At 55.0% G+C, this 16,201-nt stretch overlaps 2 protein-coding genes across 2 annotated transcripts; one reads left to right on the forward strand and one right to left on the reverse strand.

Annotated features, from left to right (window-relative positions):
• Nucleotides 1–964: 964 nt before the first annotated feature.
• On the reverse strand, nt 965–12,033 carry VAMP4 (vesicle associated membrane protein 4). The gene is made up of 7 exons (XM_032696624.1): nt 11,719–12,033; nt 10,348–10,394; nt 9,986–10,036; nt 3,460–3,560; nt 2,869–2,948; nt 2,633–2,684; nt 965–1,628 (listed from the first exon to the last, which is right to left on the reverse strand). The coding sequence occupies exons 1-7, from the start codon at nt 11,782–11,784 to the stop codon at nt 1,600–1,602; spliced, it is 426 nt and encodes a 141-aa protein (XP_032552515.1). The 5' UTR covers nt 11,785–12,033; the 3' UTR covers nt 965–1,599.
• Nucleotides 12,034–12,245: 212 nt separating this feature from the next.
• Nucleotides 12,246–14,729, forward strand: MYOC (myocilin). The gene is made up of 3 exons (XM_032696623.1): nt 12,246–12,951; nt 13,445–13,564; nt 13,653–14,729. The coding sequence occupies exons 1-3, from the start codon at nt 12,465–12,467 to the stop codon at nt 14,435–14,437; spliced, it is 1,392 nt and encodes a 463-aa protein (XP_032552514.1). The 5' UTR covers nt 12,246–12,464; the 3' UTR covers nt 14,438–14,729.
• The last annotated feature ends 1,472 nt before the right edge of the window (nt 14,730–16,201 follow it).

Raw genomic sequence — 16,201 nt, forward strand, 5'->3', positions numbered from 1 at the left:
TCATCCATGTTCTTGATCCCTTGCACTTAGAGAGTAGCCAAAGGCACAGGCAGGATGATTTTTGTCTCTTCCACTGGGTGCATGATCTTAAAACCAGCCTATACTTCAGGAGGAAAAACCCAGCTTGGCTTTCTGGTTCCCACCTGGAGAGATCAGGGCTCACAGAGGGGAAAAGCCCTGTTTATATTCCACTGGGCAAACAGAGCTTATAATCACATCCAGCCCTCCAGCCTGCTGTGCTCACTCTTAATCCCATTCCCTGCATGGGGCAGCACCACAACTCAGGTGGAAACTGTGTACAAGGTCCTGGGGGCAAGTTCAGAAGAGGAGCTGGGACACAGCACTGGGAATTCTCTGGGGCACCATTTCCCCTCTCCAGTATGATTTCAAACATGTGCTAAGCAGGACAACTCTTCTTTCATCAGAAAAGAGCAAAGAGAGAACCAGGAGAGCTTGATCTTAGCTCAGCTAAAGTCACAGGCTCAGGGCTTGAAAGAACAAGGGTCCCAAAAATAAAGGGCTGACAGAAATGCCACCAACACCTGAGACCAAGGCTGGAGACAGCCAGAACCCCACAGTCCCACCCATGAATGGAGGAGTTCAGCTCCTTTTTATCCCAGCACAGGGACCCCTACAGCTCCCAAAGCATCCCAGCACATGTCTGAGAACAACCCCCATAACACTGGATCACAAGGAAGCAAAATGGGCTGGCACTGGGACTGGGACCACAACATCAAGGGAAGGGCTCTGAATATGAAGTAAGCTCATTGCCTGTGCGCTGGTTTCAGGAGAGTTGCTCTTCTCCTGCTGTGTCTGTACATAATGGTGCTTATTGCTGGGCTCTACACACACTTCTTGCTTTTGGTTAAGAAAACACAGAAATGGCCCATTCCCAGGGACTCCCGGCCGTGGAGAGCCCTGAATGTCCTCCAAAACTTTATCAGACGTGCAGAAACTCCACATGTACAGTCAAAAATAGGTTTACTGGAATGTCTTTAGTCACAGCTGTAAGCAGCAATACTGAAAACACTGAGCTTGTGCATTCCCATGGCAGGACCAGAAAGTCTTCTGGATCGTAAAACCGAATTTCTTTTTTTTTTTTTAACACGAGAGAAACAACACCCTTGCAGTTCTCCACAGAAGAGCCAGTTTCCTGTAATATATTGATATGTTTCTCTTCAGACATTTATCCCCTCTTTTTCTCTGATTAAAGGACAGAGTCCCCTCTGCCTTCCACAGCAGGGAGCTTCTTGAACAGTATTATTATTAATATTACAACTCAACCATATATACAGATAGATTGTAGTGGCAAGTAGCCAGCTCCAAACCAGAGACCCAGAGCTCCCCAAAACAGGCGATTTGGGATCTGAATCTTCTGTTATAAAAAATAAGTCTGACGGGAGGAACAGGTACTCGACCGGAAAAGGGCTGTTTGGCAGTTCCTAAAACGCTCCGTTAGAACTGGCCTCTTGCCACCTCCTCCTGCTCCTTGCTCCCGGGAGAAAAACAACTTCAAAGCTATATACAGATATCTCACTTAAATTACACAGCAGTTTGGACATCCCAGAGGCTGCTCCAGCGAAGCCTCCAGCTGCCCCGTCAGGAACGGTACTTCAGGACTACGGGTACTGGAAAACACAAAGGAACGAGCTCTCACCACACACCGTCGTGTGCAACACCCGGCCCTGCCAGGGAGCTCCCCACCCCGTTTCTGTAGAGACAAACACTGAGCAGCTGCGAGCAGAAGTGTGTTCCCAACCTCAAGCTAAAGCAATCTGCTGCCTGCACACACACTAGACAACATATCCTGCCACCTTCATCTCCTTCCAGCTTCCCAAAATTAAACCAGATGGGATTTTCCATCAGTCTCTCTCTCTCCACCCTGCTGCCAGCTCTGCCTCTCTCTTGCTGCAGGCTGTGTGTCACAAGGACAACAGGCCGTGAGGGCTTTGCTGAAGGAACATGGACAGTTGCAGAGCTGCCCCCGGCCACTTCAGTGGGAGGAAAACCCTCCAGACCCAGTGGCCCAGAAGGGCCATGCTGGGCTGCCTGGATCCCTGGAGCACATCATTCTGCAGAGGGATGAATTACTTCTGCTGGAAGAAAGACACTCTGGTCATTATTAGCTGTTTGGTAAGAAAACCAGTGACATCTCAGCTCTGGGGAGCTCCAGGAAGGGCAGAGGGCAGGGGAAGGGACCAATGGCAAAGCCAAAACAGCTACTTGATGAAAATTAAGCAGCTTAGGGGAAGAGCGTTTATAGACAGCAGGCTCATTGCAAGATGGCTGATACATGTGGAGATGCCTTTGGAAGACATTGCTTTGGTCTGAAACTTTTCCATTTCCTCCCACCAGCCTTGGCATCAGTCAGTGCCAAGCCTGGATCAATACAAGGTTGGCAGGGCAGTGCTGGCTTTGTCTGGTCAGAGTCAGCAGGACTCAGTTTGAGCCTTGCAGAGAAGGGGCACAGAGTGGCCTACAGACACCACTTAGGATGGCTTAAGGCAGAGTGGGGCCTGATGGAGTGGCTCAGGTGCACTCCCCCAGGGACAAGAGCACCATGGTGTCCCAGCATGGAGCACCATGAATATTTCAATGCCAGACATGGCTGGGGTGATCTGGAGCTACTCACCAATGATCACGAGCAGGAGAATAACCACCACCATCGCTATGATCGCCTTCATCTGCAAGGGGAGCACACAGGCATGTTACACAGGGTGCCTGGGGCACCTGCTTTGACCCAAAAGGGTGCCTTTGCCTTCCAGCATCTTTTCAGCTGGAAAGCAGAGCTTCTCCATCCCCTCCCAGGAGCAGGCAGGTAACCACTCTTCCACAGGCCCACCCCTGCCTGCTCCCATTCTTGCTCACCTTACAGTCTCGCCACCACATCTGTCTCCGGAGGTGCTTGGCTCTTTTGCTAAAAGCTGCTGCATTGTCTGATAAACTGTCTAGTAAAGGAAAGGAAAGAGGTGATTCAGTGGTGCACACACAGTCAGAGCACCCACTCCTCCTAACTCCACTGAGTTTTATGCAATAAACTCGGTGTTAGGGGAAAAGACCCAACCACAGAGTGATTCACCAAAGCCCCAGCAGGTGCCAGTGTGACGCCCTTCACCAGAGCACACACAGGACAGGTCGTACGGAATTTGCTCTGCAAGCCAGTGGACAGTGCCAGCAGACAGACCAATCTACCTTTGCTTGAAGGACCTACTAGATCACAGCACACAGATGCCCCCAAACTAACACCTCTGCACAGAGCAGCAGAAGGTGAAGGTGGAAAGAATGTTGGCAGAAAGTCTGATCTGCAGCCCAAGGCTGGGAAACACCACTCCCAAGAAGGACAGCAATACAAGCCCAGGTCTGTCATTAGGTGCTTTCTGAACTGAACCAGGTAACCTGGCCCAGCAACCAGGCAAAGAGGTGGGGAACAGGCCAGCAGAGCTGCATTTGGGATCGCACCTGATTTATCCTGCAGGTCATCCAGCCGCTCGCCTCTCTCGATCACCTTTGTGATGTTCTCCTGCATGACGTCGATGACCTCGTCCACCTGGTTCTGGACACTGGGGCAGAGCACAGAGGGGCAGAACTGAGCACCACAGGCTGAGCATCACAGCTCAGAGCTGCCCAGAGCTCACCCACAAAAACGAAAGGGCACAACAGCAGAGAGAGGTCAGTGGGATGCTGAGGAAGCCAGAGGCATGGGGTGAGTCTCCAGCAATCTCAGGAAGGGCCAGGGAACACAAGGAGCTCAGAGAGAACACTGGGAAGTCAGCAGAAGGGGTAACCCTCTGTAACACACAGTATGAAAAGGCACTAATTGCTGTTGGTGGGCAGCTCTGCTGCAGAAGAGCTCACAAAGGGGGAAAAAAGTATAAAACCCACACCTTATCTTTCTGCATTTCATAGAACCTCACACCACACCTTTGCTCGATAACTTGGGGTGAAATCAAATCAAGGTGCACTCCCCTCTCTGGAAACTGAATTACTAAAGTAAACCCACTCTGTCAGAGGCATCAAGTGGACAGCAAAGGAATGGCTGACATGAACTAAACCAAGCTATAATTCATCTTCTCACAGGTTATGCAACTCTGTGGGTAGTCACTTCAGTGAACAGTAGCCTAAATCACACCCGGAGGGTTATTAAAAATGTATTTATTCACTCCAGGAAAAAAAAAACCACACTGGCAAGAGAGAAGAATTTTCCTGGTGGAAAAATACTGCTACATTCTGGTTTGTATTTTGGAGCTAACACACTTTTATTTTCCTGGAGATAGAAATAAGAATTTCCTTGAGGCCCTGGGGATACAATACATTGTTTGAGACATACTGTTCCCAAGAAGTCAATGGCAACAGCAGGATCTTGGAGGCAACACTACACACAGGGCAACAAAACAGAAATAGCTCCAGGCCACTCACTCTGCAGCAATCTTAGGTTTGATGGCTTAGGTTGCCTCGATTAAAAACATTTAAGCACTTTAAACATATTGAAATGCATCCAGCAGTACCTAAATATGCAGCACAAATAGGCCACTTCAGCAGCTCTCCACCTTACCCTAAGCTCAGAGCACTTGGAATCACAGGAACAGCAGATCCTCCCCCATGGCCTGGGAAACTGCAGCCAAGACAGACTGGGAGCAACTGGCCCAAGGCCAGTCAATGGGGCACTGCAGAACCAGGAAAAGAGCTCTGTCCTAGCCCCCATGCTTCTAATTAATTAATTAGAGGCATAGGTTCACACTGACCCATTTCTCCTGCCTCCCTCCCAGCTGCCTGCCTCTTACTGAGCACACACTTGTGCCGACGAGGAGCAGCTGCAACAAGCAATAGTGGTCACAATGGAAAAGCACATGCCTTGCTCACATTTATCTACTGTTCCAAAAGCAGGCAAGAAAAATCATTAAAAGGCTGTTTTCTCCCCAGAAAGCTCTAGGAAGAGCTCCAGATTTTTGAATATGATGGGGTTTCCCATCTTAGCCTTTCAGGTCGAGCTCTGTAGCACCACTGCACTGCGGCCCAGGCAACCCCTCTGAAGCCACTTTCTGAGTCAACAGACTTCATATGGCACATGCTGGACTACAGCAGCACACATAAAAATTTGCTTTGTTTAGGACAGCACCAGAAAGGAACCTGCCTTCCCTGTGCTGCATCACAGAGTCCGTGGGAGCAGCATCTCCCTTGAACCCACCTACACCGTGTGGCGGCAGCTCCCGCCTTCCACAGCGATGGAGTTCCTTATCTGGGGGGGAAAGGCACAGATAATCCCTAAACACCTCTCAGCAGGAACCTACCCCGTGCCCAGGAGCCTGTTCTGAGCCACGATTTGTTTTACAAGGTATGAGGTGAGTGGCACAGCCTGATGCTGTCTGGGAAACACGTGGCAGTGCCCTGTGGAGCAAAGGGTCCATCCCACGCAGCCCCCTGGCCCATCCTTGGGACAGCAGGTGAGGAGGAGGCCTGTTCTGCAAAGGGGTTTCCTTACCTCAGCACAACTCCCAGCTCGGAGTCGCCAGCAACGCAGCTCCAGCTTGGGGTGAGAGAGGAAAAGCAGAAACATCTGCTACCCCAGATGAGCCAACTTGGCAAAACCTCTGACGCCTTAAACATCGGCTTCACAGGCAGAAGTCTACATTTGCAGTATGTAAATGTTTCTAAAATCATTTACTGGCTTGAAAGTAGAGATTTCCTCCTACAACAGATTTGTAACCAAGTTATCCTGGTACAACTAACAAGTGGGAGCACACAAGGTTATGGTGCATCCAGGAATGTGCAGAGCAATGCAACACCACCTGTATCCTTGCCAGTACAGGTCAGAGCCTGGAGAGATGCTGCTGCAGTCCTGGGACACCCCAAAGTGTTGGAGGCAAAGCGGGCAGGTACCTGACTTCAAGCTGCTGTGGCGCATGCCAGCATTTGGGAAAGACCTATGGAGCACAGACCCTTACTGCCCAAGCTGCACCTCAGCATCCCCTCCCTTCTCACTTGAGCTGCTGCCAAAACACCAAGAGCCTTTGCTACCTTCCCGAACCCTAGGCTGGCTGTTAACTGTCCCCAAGAGAACAAAACATTTCACAAGTGGAGAACGGAGGCACAGAGAAATCAAGGCTTATAAACTCCCACAAATGTTGAGGTCTTGAACTTTCATGGCACACAGATGCATTTGAGCAGCCCAATCAATACCTTTTGGCATCTGATGTAAAAGAGAACCCTGGGAAAAAACAACAAAACAAAAAACAGGAGGGAGCTGAAAGATGCCCAGCCTATGCATGAGCCCAGCAGTTTTAGAACAAATTCAAAAATTCCCACTAGTTTGGCATGCTTGAGGCTGGAAACTCAAGAAGAATCAAGAAGAAAATATTTTCTTGCTTTATTTGGCAAGAGGGAATGAATCCTCTAATTCAAAACGTATTTCCTGTCGGGGAGTTACTGGCTTTTGACACATACACTTCATGTGCTTCACTCCAGGCAGATTTCCAAGAGAAATAAAATAGAATAAATACCTGCCAGGAAAGGGAGAAAGACAAAAGCATAAAATGTCTCCCATGACCCTCCTTCCTACTAGTAACTGCAAACATGATGCTTTTAACAAGGACAGCAAACTGTCAAAGCAACAGGGAGACCCAACAGTGCTTAGCTTGGTTTAGACTCCTCTTTTCTTGTGCTTTGCTGTACCAGAGTGGGAGGAATATGCCTTTCCATTTTGCCCATACTGGTTAGGTACTGAAAACTCCCTGGGCTGGTCAGGGTGTTGGGCTGACAACAGTGCTACTGCATCCTCCAGATGCCACGAACAGGCCATGCACACGCCACAGGATGTGCTGCCCAAGGCTCCTGCTTGTCTCCAGGCTGGCTGTTTACAGCCAGCATGACACACTTCTGTTTTCCACCCCAGCCATATTAATAGTGCTGTGTGTTTTGGTGCAAATGACTCCCAAACGCCCCTCGTTGTGGCAGTAACCCAGGGAAGAGGGAACAGGATGGAGAGCCAGGGCAGATGGAAGGTACAAAGGCAGGAGGCCAGCACTGCACAGAACTGCCTGAGCCACAGCTCAGCAACAGTGTATCAGCACTGAACCATTCCACAAATCCCTGGCTTTAAGTTGCTGCTTCGTCCCAGCTGTGAGGAAAACAGCAGTCTGTGCTTCCCTGAAGCCTTTCAGTCATGGAAAGGATTATTTCCAACAATGATTCCCGTAAACATGGTCTCGGTATCACCTCCAGATGAAAGCCTGCACTGTGGCTGGGGCCCACTGCACAACCAGCCACCTCCCATGAACAGCCAGGCCCTGGGAAGCTGCTGTCAACTCTTGCCTTCAAACCATTCCTCAAACTCTCCCCTTCTTCAGGGCCTGCAGAAAGACAGAGCCACTAAAGCCGAGCCCTGGGGCCAGGGACGCTGGTCACCCCCAGCAGAACAACGAGGGAATCACAGGGACCAAGACCTGGCTCCTGGGATACCTCAGCAGTGTGCTGAGCCTCATCACCAGCACCAGCAGGAACCTGAATCCAACAGTACAGTCTCCAGAGAGCACAAACATCAGCAATGAAACAAGTCAAGCAGTGCAGAAAAAGGGGTGATTTTAGTGGTGCTTTTGAAAAGATGGCCTCTGATTAGATGCTATTGTTCTAAATAAAAGAAATGCAGGTGGAAGATGAACAGGCCACTTTCCCCTGAAAAGGCACTAAGAGCTCTCACACACATTCAGGAAAGGCAAAGAAAGGAGTTCAGCTTTCCCTTACCTTTTCTTCCTAACTTTGGGGAAAAGGATAAAAGCTGCCTTTCAGTTCCAGCCCACCCCGGGGATGGGAGGTCTCAGAGGGAGCCCAAGGGACCCCATGTGGCCTCTCAGTTACCAGAGGAGAGTCCACCCTAACCAAGCAGCTTCCAGACACATCAGGACAAAACACAGCATGGAGGGGACTGACACTTCCTCCTGCCACTGTTGCCGACTGTAATTCACCACTTTCCCCTCCGAAGTTTCCAGTGTTCCCCACAGCTGAGCCAGCCTTGAGGGTCTCTGCCACCAAATTCCACCCTGACTCAAGACCCTTTACTGCCAAGGACAACTAGGAAAAATTTCCCACCTTGACCCTCACATTCAACATGTTCCACACCTTTGCTCCCATCACTTTTTCCTCTCCCCAATCCTCCATCCAGTTTCCTTTCACGCCTGTGTTCACACCTCGATCCTCCAGCCCTGTACAGCTACGGCCTCTCTAGCTTTGCCCAGCTATGCCTCAGCTCTCCAAATGCTCAAATTCCTCCTTAAAATGTCTTCTGCTTACAGTTTTTCAGCAGCTGCCCAACCCTTTCTCTGTTGAAACCAGAGCAAACTGGCTCACTAAGAGACCAGGCATCGATTCATCGGCACAAGATCAGAAACGTAATAATGAGCTCCATGACGAGAAGTGATGAGTGCATGGCACAAGTGCTTATTAAACAAAGCAGTCAGCGTTGATGAGAGCAGAAAATAAACACTGTTCTATAACAGATGTTCTAGATACTGGATAGACATAGCCACTTGCTACCCCAAGGGACATATTCCATTCCAAGTCCACTATCCAAGCAATCTCTGGCAGCGGGCAAATCTCAGGGGTGTTGGGCATGAGTCACACCACACCTCTGGACCCACCAGTTCCTGGTTGAACATCTCTTTCATTTTCTTTCCCCTCCACAGGTGCAGTGCCATCCTCTACCTAAGCCCACACTCCTGCCTGCCAGGCCAAGACTGTGGCAAGAGAAGAACTCCTGTTTTTCCCCACCACTCAGGGAAGGCAGAAGATACTGCAATTCCTGTCCAGCAGAGGAGGATGAAGGGGCAGACATTATCCCCTCTCTACTTCATTTACTCCCAGTCAGCCTGGCTGTGCCCTAGAAGGCAAGCTTTATCCACTCTGGCTTATTCTAAGGATCAGTTCACCTCTAGCAACAGTCTCCTCACACGCAGGAGGGAAGACAGACCCCTGAAAACTCAGGGCACAGTGACCTTCCCACTGCCTGTCATGTATCTCGAGTGCCCTTCGCCCCTGCAGGTAACGTGGCAAGCAGGCACACAGACAGGCACTGCCTGATGCTGACACTGGCAGTGAGTCATCCCAGAGCTGCACTGGCATCTTCCTGGCATGGAAAACATCCCTCACGAAGAGCCACACTCAGGCTGCAAACAAGACCCAGTCTGAACAGCCCAGTCATAAGGCCCCACACAGAGCTCTGTTCTGGCTCCACAGAGACCAGCAAAGGAAACAAGGCAACACAAACCAGGAGGCTGAGAGTATCCTCCCACTTTTAATTAAGTACCACCACCACATCCCTCACAGGAAAGGGCAGGGAAAACTGGAGTCCTGAACAAGCATCATCCATGAAATGACTCCATGGGAGGAGGATCCAGAATGTTCACTCCTTTCTTCTTGCCCTAATCCTCCTCCTGTAATGGTTTCCTGTTTTCCAGCTGCCTTGACTCCACTGAGTCACTGCTCATCTCCAGGTCACCTCTATCAGGTTTTTATCTGGGGAAGAGGCCAGAGGACCAGCTGCTGCCCAAAAAAACACAGTGCTGATGTGTTCCTGCCCAACTGCTTTCCTGAAATGTTGAGGAGCATGTTACAGGATGAAGGAAAAAAGCCACAAACCAATAAAAAGTTGTACTAGTGAAGGCTAAAATTCAGGGCTCTAGAAAAAGAGCCTCACAAAAGCATGGAACAGCTCACCACCAGAACCCAGCAAGGGCTTCAGAAACTCCACTAAACTACTGTGATATAATCTTATCCCTTTGTCTCTGTCAGTGCTCAACTTCTTGACACCTTGCATCAAATCTCACATTTCCTTCAGCTGTGGGCACTTAGGGTAGGACATAACAATTAGAAGAAAGCAGGTGCAAGGAACGTTCCTGCTAAGAACTACTCAGAAATAGTTTGGTAAGATAGCAGCAGGGGCTCATAGCACTAGAATAAATTATTATCTGGGTGACACTGAGGAACAACAACTTACTGCCTGATCTTGTCATTCCTGGGTCCAAACCTGGGTCCAGAAGGCCCCCTCCTGCAGGCAGAAAAGATCAGTCAGGATGGAGGATACAATGAAAACATGTTTTTAAATGAGACTCAAAAGATACACAAGAGAGAACCAACGCCTTGTGGATGAAGGATTGTTTTCATAGCTCCCATGAGTCCCTCCCATGTCTGAGGATGCGTGGGACACCCCACCTTACAAAAGGTCACACCTATTAAGACTTAATTCATACTCAGTGCCAAGGCTCTGGGAGATCAGTAATCAAAGGTTTTGATTCCCAGTCCCAGAGCTGCAGGCAGGCAGGACATTGCATTCCCTACACCAACCGTTCAGGAACTCACAAGAAAAAGTCTTCCTCTTCATCTGAGTCTTCCTCCAACAGGTTCCTCTGCAAACACATTAAAAACAATAAGCAACCACCATGTCACATACATTTCCAGCTCTTAGGATGCAATCAGCATCCTCTGCCTGCAGGAAGGCTCTCTCTGCTCAAGGGACAGTCCCCAGCCCTGCTACCAAAAACACCAGCGTCGCCCACAGCCACTCTGCACCATCCCACCCATGCGGGAAGTCAGATCCACGCTGGCTTTGGAGGACATGGTTTCTCCAGCCATCTGATAGGAGCAGGTGTAAGCACAAAGAAACACACTGGGGTCCCCGGGCAGGGAAGCAGAGGGGTCTGACAGCTCCTCTGCTCAGATTTGCTGATCCCACTAGATGGTCCAAAGGCTGGTTTTTAAGAGCAATCCCACTGAAGCCTGACAGTTTCGGACAAAGACATTTACTAGAATTTGTTTCTCCTATCAGGGCAGCACAGGTTTTACAAACTGAGCTCAGGGCTCCCTGAAACATCTGCTCAGGGTCAGAAATAGTCAATAGGGGGAAATGCCACACTGAAGGCATGGGCCCAGGGACACAGCAGTGGTCCTTGAGGTACCAACAGCTGCTGCTTCCCCTGTGCACAAATACAGGCCCCCACCTGCAAGCCTGATGATCTTATTTCAAAGCTCCCCTACATTTCCATCCTTGCCACATTTCCTCAATCAACTTAAGCAACCCGTGAGACCACACAATAGTTCCAGCTGTTGCTTCCCACAAGGATGAGCAAAGTGCTCTGGGAACTCGGGATCCTCATCTCACTGACAGCTGTTGTGAGCTGCAGCAGCACTTAAGACCACAGTCTAAACTGAGTTTTAGCACAGTGTGACCCCAGGACAAACACATCAGGTTAAACCCGCTTTGTCTAACACAGGCAACTGCACCACTGTGACCCGTATCCACTGCCTGAAACGTCAGAGGACCTTGGCACCAGGGGAAGAACTCAGCTGTAAAGCACAGGGCGACTACACACGAGTTCCCTGGCCAGCTACGAGACACAAGAGCCAGGACATGCCCATGCCAAGCCCTGCAGAGCGGCAGGAGACCGGAGCACAGCGGGGCCTCACAGCCATAGACATGGAGCAAAGGAACTACAACAGGTTCTCAGGGCAGCCTTTCCCCCTGAAGTGGCTGATTTTACAACCCACAGGTCGGCTGTGATGCTCGCACAGCCCCTCACTGACTGAACGCCGCTGTCACAGCGGTTCGGGCTCCGGGCCCCGAAGGGCTGCGGCAGCACAGGGACCCCGGCCCAGGGACCCGCACCGGGGCACCGGCCCGGGCACCCCGCGGGCAGCACCCGCCCGCCGCGACCGCGCAGGGGCGGCACTCACCCGCTCGCTCTTCACCGAGCCCGTCACCTCGTCGTCGTTCAGGTGCCGCTTGAATTTGGGCGGCATGGCCGGGCTGGGGATGCTTGGAGGAGGCAGCGGGGAACGGCCGGGTCACCCGCACCGGCGGGCCCGGACGGGTGGAGAGGAAGGGACAGGAGGGAAGCAGACAGGACAGAACAGGACAAGACAGGACAGGAGTGGAGTGGAGCGGTGACCGCGCTCGGCTCCGGGCCGGGCCGGCGGGAAATGGCCGGTGCGGCGGAGGGGCCACTGTCACATCGACCACCTCGGCGCTCCGCCCGCCGCGCCGAGCGCCGAGCTACTGATGCATGGGCGGGGCGAGGGAAAGAGGCGGGGTCTGAAAGGGGGCGGAGCTTGCTGGAACGGGGCGGGGTCGCGCCGGGAGGGGGCGGGGGTGTGAGCGGAGGGGGCGGGGCCGTGCCCGGCTCCTTCGGCCCCGTTCCCGTTCCCATCCCCGCGCGGCCCCCGCGGGCTTCGGATCCGGGCCCGGCGGATCCTCCCCGCCCGCGGCGAGGGCAGGTCCGTCCGCCTCGCCCCCGCCGTCACCCCTGGCACACGGCCCCGCGGCCGCCGAGCCCGGCCAGCGGCCCCGGGTAGGCGGCGGGGGCAGTGCCGGTGCCGCCGCAGGCATCTGGAAGGTTTCTGCTCGCCCGCCCCCCGCCGCCCCGACCCTCTCCCCTATAAATGCGGGCGGCGGTGCCCGGCGAGCGCAGAGTGGCGGGGCCATGCTGGGGTTGTGGATGCTGATCTGGGGGTCCCTGGCCCTGCGCGGCCGCGCCGACACCGCGTTCCTGCACCTCGCCCCCGACGGCGCCGGGCACTGCACCTACTCCTTCACGGTGGCCAGCCCCGTCGAGGCCGCCTGCCCTGAGGCTGCCGGCGGCGTGCCCGAGCTGCGGGCAGAGCTGGCCGCGCTCGCCGCCCGCCTGAGCCGGCTGGAGAGCCGGGAGCGGGCAATGGGGGGCTCGGGGCCCGGGGGGGCTCGGGAGCCCCAGCAAGTGGCCGCGGCCGCCCGGCTGGAGACTGCGTACGGGGATCTGCTGCGGGCCAAGGCCCGGCTGGAGGAGGAGAAGGGGCGGCTGGAGCGGGAGAAAGAGGAGCTGGGCAGGCGGCTGGAGAGCAGCGCCCAGGAGATCACCCGGCTGCGGGCCGCCCGCTGCCCCCCCGGCAGGGACGGGCCCAGCCGTGACACCCTGCGCGCTCCCGGCAAGGGTAAGTGCCGGGGCCGGGACCCCCGGGCGGCCGTGCCACCGGCTCGCTCCAGGGCCTCCCCACGGGCGCTGGGCAACTCCCTTTGCAGCCCCCCATGTGGGGCACCCACTGCTGTGCCCCACTCTTGGGGACCCTGGTGGGCTCAGCCCTACCGGGGGGTCGCAGCCCCTCGTACCACACCCCCTTCCCCTCACTAAAGCAGCGCTGTCAGCCAGAGCCTTCCCATCCCATCACCTGCCCTCGAGCAGAGCGGGGACACGGGGCGCTAGTCTGGGGAAGTTTAGGAGTTTCACCGAAGGAAAATTAAACCACACTCTTGGAGGGGGGGGGGGCAACAGATGTGCCCTGCTGCAGTGGGAGGGGGCACCAGGCTCCTGACCGAGCATTCCGGGACGCAGCGGTCGGGCACGGAGCCCTGAGGGCGACGGGGGCAGGCAGGGCAGTGCCGGGGGCTGGCCCAGCCCCTGCTCACACTGTGCTGATCAAACTGCAGCGCCGCGCTGGGATCCGCAGCCCCTCACCTTCCAGGAGCTGCAGTCGGAGCGGACGGAGGTTCCCGTGTCCCGGCTGCTGGAGGAGACGGCGCTCGGCCGCCCGGGGGGCGCGGACTCAGGTACCCCCCACCCCCCAGCTCCGGGTACCGCCCGGCCCCGCCGAGGGGCCCGCGGTGACCCCCCTCTCTCCCGTCCTGTCCTGAGCAGGCTGCGGACAGCTCGTGTGGGTGGGAGAGCCCGTGGTGTTCGGCCGGGCGGACTCCATCGCCGGGAAGTACGGCGTGTGGATGAAGGATCCCGAGCCCGTGCCCCCCTTCACGCGGGACACCACGTGGCGCGTGGACGCGGTGGGCACCGAGGTGCGGCAGCTCTTCCAGTACGAGGAGGCCGAGCAGCTGGCCCGGGGCTACCCCGCCAAGGTGCACATCCTGCCGCGGCCCCTGGAGAGCACGGGGGCCGTCGTCTACCGCGGCGGGCTCTTCTTCCAGCCCCGCCATTCCCGCTCCGTGGCCCGCTACGACCTGCGGGGAGAGACCGTGACGGCCGAGAGGGAGATCCCTGGCGCCGGCTACCACGGGCAGTACCCCTACGCCTGGGGCGGCTACACCGACATCGACCTGGCGGTGGACGAGACGGGGCTCTGGGTGATCTACAGCACCGAGAGTGCCCGGGGGGCCATCGTCCTCTCCAAGCTGGACCCTGAGACGCTGGAGATCCGCCGGACCTGGGAGACCAACATCCGCAAGCGGGGGGTGGCCAACTCCTTCCTCATCTGCGGCACCCTCTACACCGTCAGCAGCTACTCGGCCCCCAATGCCACCATCAACTTCGCCTACGACACGGCCACGGGCGCCAGCCGGGCCCTCAGCATTCCCTTCGAGAACCGCTTTCGCTACCTCAGCATGCTGGACTACAACCCCTCCGAGCGGCAGCTCTTTGCCTGGGACAGCTTCAACATGGTCACCTACCCCGTGCGCCTCTCCCAGGCCTGAGCCGGGGCTGGGAATGCACCGGCTCAGCCCCTGTGACCCCCCCATGTGTGCCTTGGCATCTTGCTTTGCTCCCCAGCTCCCCCCGGCACGGCCGGGAGCACCGGCCTTGGACAGCCCCGGGTGAGGGAGGGGCCGCCTATGTCTCTGCTGGCACCTTCCAGCAACACCCCCCTGCACTCAAGTGCAGCAGAGAGAAATGAAGTGCTTCTCCAGAGCCTGGGGGAGTCAGAGAAACTGCTCCCCAGCCTCGGTGGGTTTCAGTTGGGTCACTGCAGCACCCAGCCCTGAGCTACCCAGCCTGGGCACCCCAAATTTGGAGCAGGGAGGGCCCAGGCAGGGTGAGGGCTGGGCAGGAGGGTCAGCCTAAAAATACACACTTTCCCTGGTTGTGAGCAGCGATCCCCTCTTGCAAGGTCGGGAATCCTGTCTCCAGGCTCCAGCTCTGCAGAGCTCCCGTGCGGAGAGCCCACAAACTCACTGCATCCCACACCAGCAGTGCCCAGGGGCAGCCTGGAGCTCAGCCACCTCCAAAAATCAGCCAGCAGGATCAGAAGCAGCAGGGAATACAGACACTCATTGCACAAGCCTTGTTTTATTGGGGAAAAGAAAGCAGCCAAGAGAGCAGGGGTGAGGAGTGCTGGCAGAGCATCCTGCAGCCGGGTGGCCTCTAGGTGCACCCAGCCCCTCCCGGCCACGTGCTTCGACTTTGCAGGCCGTGCTGGGCCAGCAGCTCTGCCCACAGCAGTCCAAAACACGCTGCTTTATCTATTTATTGTAGAAATTTTCTAGGAGGCTTTTTCTCCCCCCCTGCCCTGGCATTCAGGGCAGCAGCAACCACGTCCCCCAGGGGCTGTGTAGGGTCCTGGCCCAATAAACACTGCCCAGCACCACTGCTGCCTTGCACCTTGTCTTTCCAAGCCTCTTTTCCTAGGGGGAAACCGTAAAGCCTTGGGTAGGAAAATGCCACATTTGAGAAGCAGCTTCTGACAGAAATACACCACATGTTGGAAAAAGAAAGGACAGAGAACACAGTGGGACACTTTTCAGATGGTCACCTTCAGGAATTGTCAGCAATGCGCTTCACTCCACTGCTGTCCTCCTAACACACTGTTGTCTTAAGTGTAGCACTGTGTATTTACATATACAACATAATGAAGAACTTGGCTTTTGTATCATTCCCACGCTTTATTTTGGAAAAATATGTGATGGCTGTAAAAAGTGAGATTCACTCTATGCATAAGGGGTTTGGTGAGCCAGAGGGTGGGCAGGGCAAGAAGATCTGGGGCAGTAAAGCTGGGGCTCACCCAGGAGCAGGCAGGGGCTGTCAGGGACCCTCTGGACCCAGGAGGAGCGAGGCAGCAGCAGCCAGACCCTGCTGACACAGTGCTGAGCCACCCCAGCCGGGAGCTGCCCACCCACTGCACAGACAAGCAGGCAGTGAGGATGGGAGAAAGGCATTTCTGTCCCAGAACAGGATGGGAGGCGAGGCTGGAGCCTCCCTTCACCCCACAGCTCCCTGGGGGCGTGAGCCGAACCCCAGGATGAAAGGCAGGGTTTGTGCAGAGCCCTGGGGAGCAGCAGCAGCACCTCGCTGAGCCCAGACACCGAGGGCAGACAGCCCCAGCCCGCCCCGCCCCGGGGCCTTTTCAGGCTGGGAAGTCCATCTCTTAATTGACTACGAAAATAAATGAAGACAAGCCAGTGTACACAGGATTTCCAGAAAGCTGGGCTGGAGCTGAACAGTACAGGCTTTGGGAAAACAAG

Source organism: Chiroxiphia lanceolata, chromosome 9, assembly GCF_009829145.1.
Source record: "Chiroxiphia lanceolata isolate bChiLan1 chromosome 9, bChiLan1.pri, whole genome shotgun sequence".
NCBI lineage: Eukaryota > Metazoa > Chordata > Aves > Passeriformes > Pipridae > Chiroxiphia > Chiroxiphia lanceolata.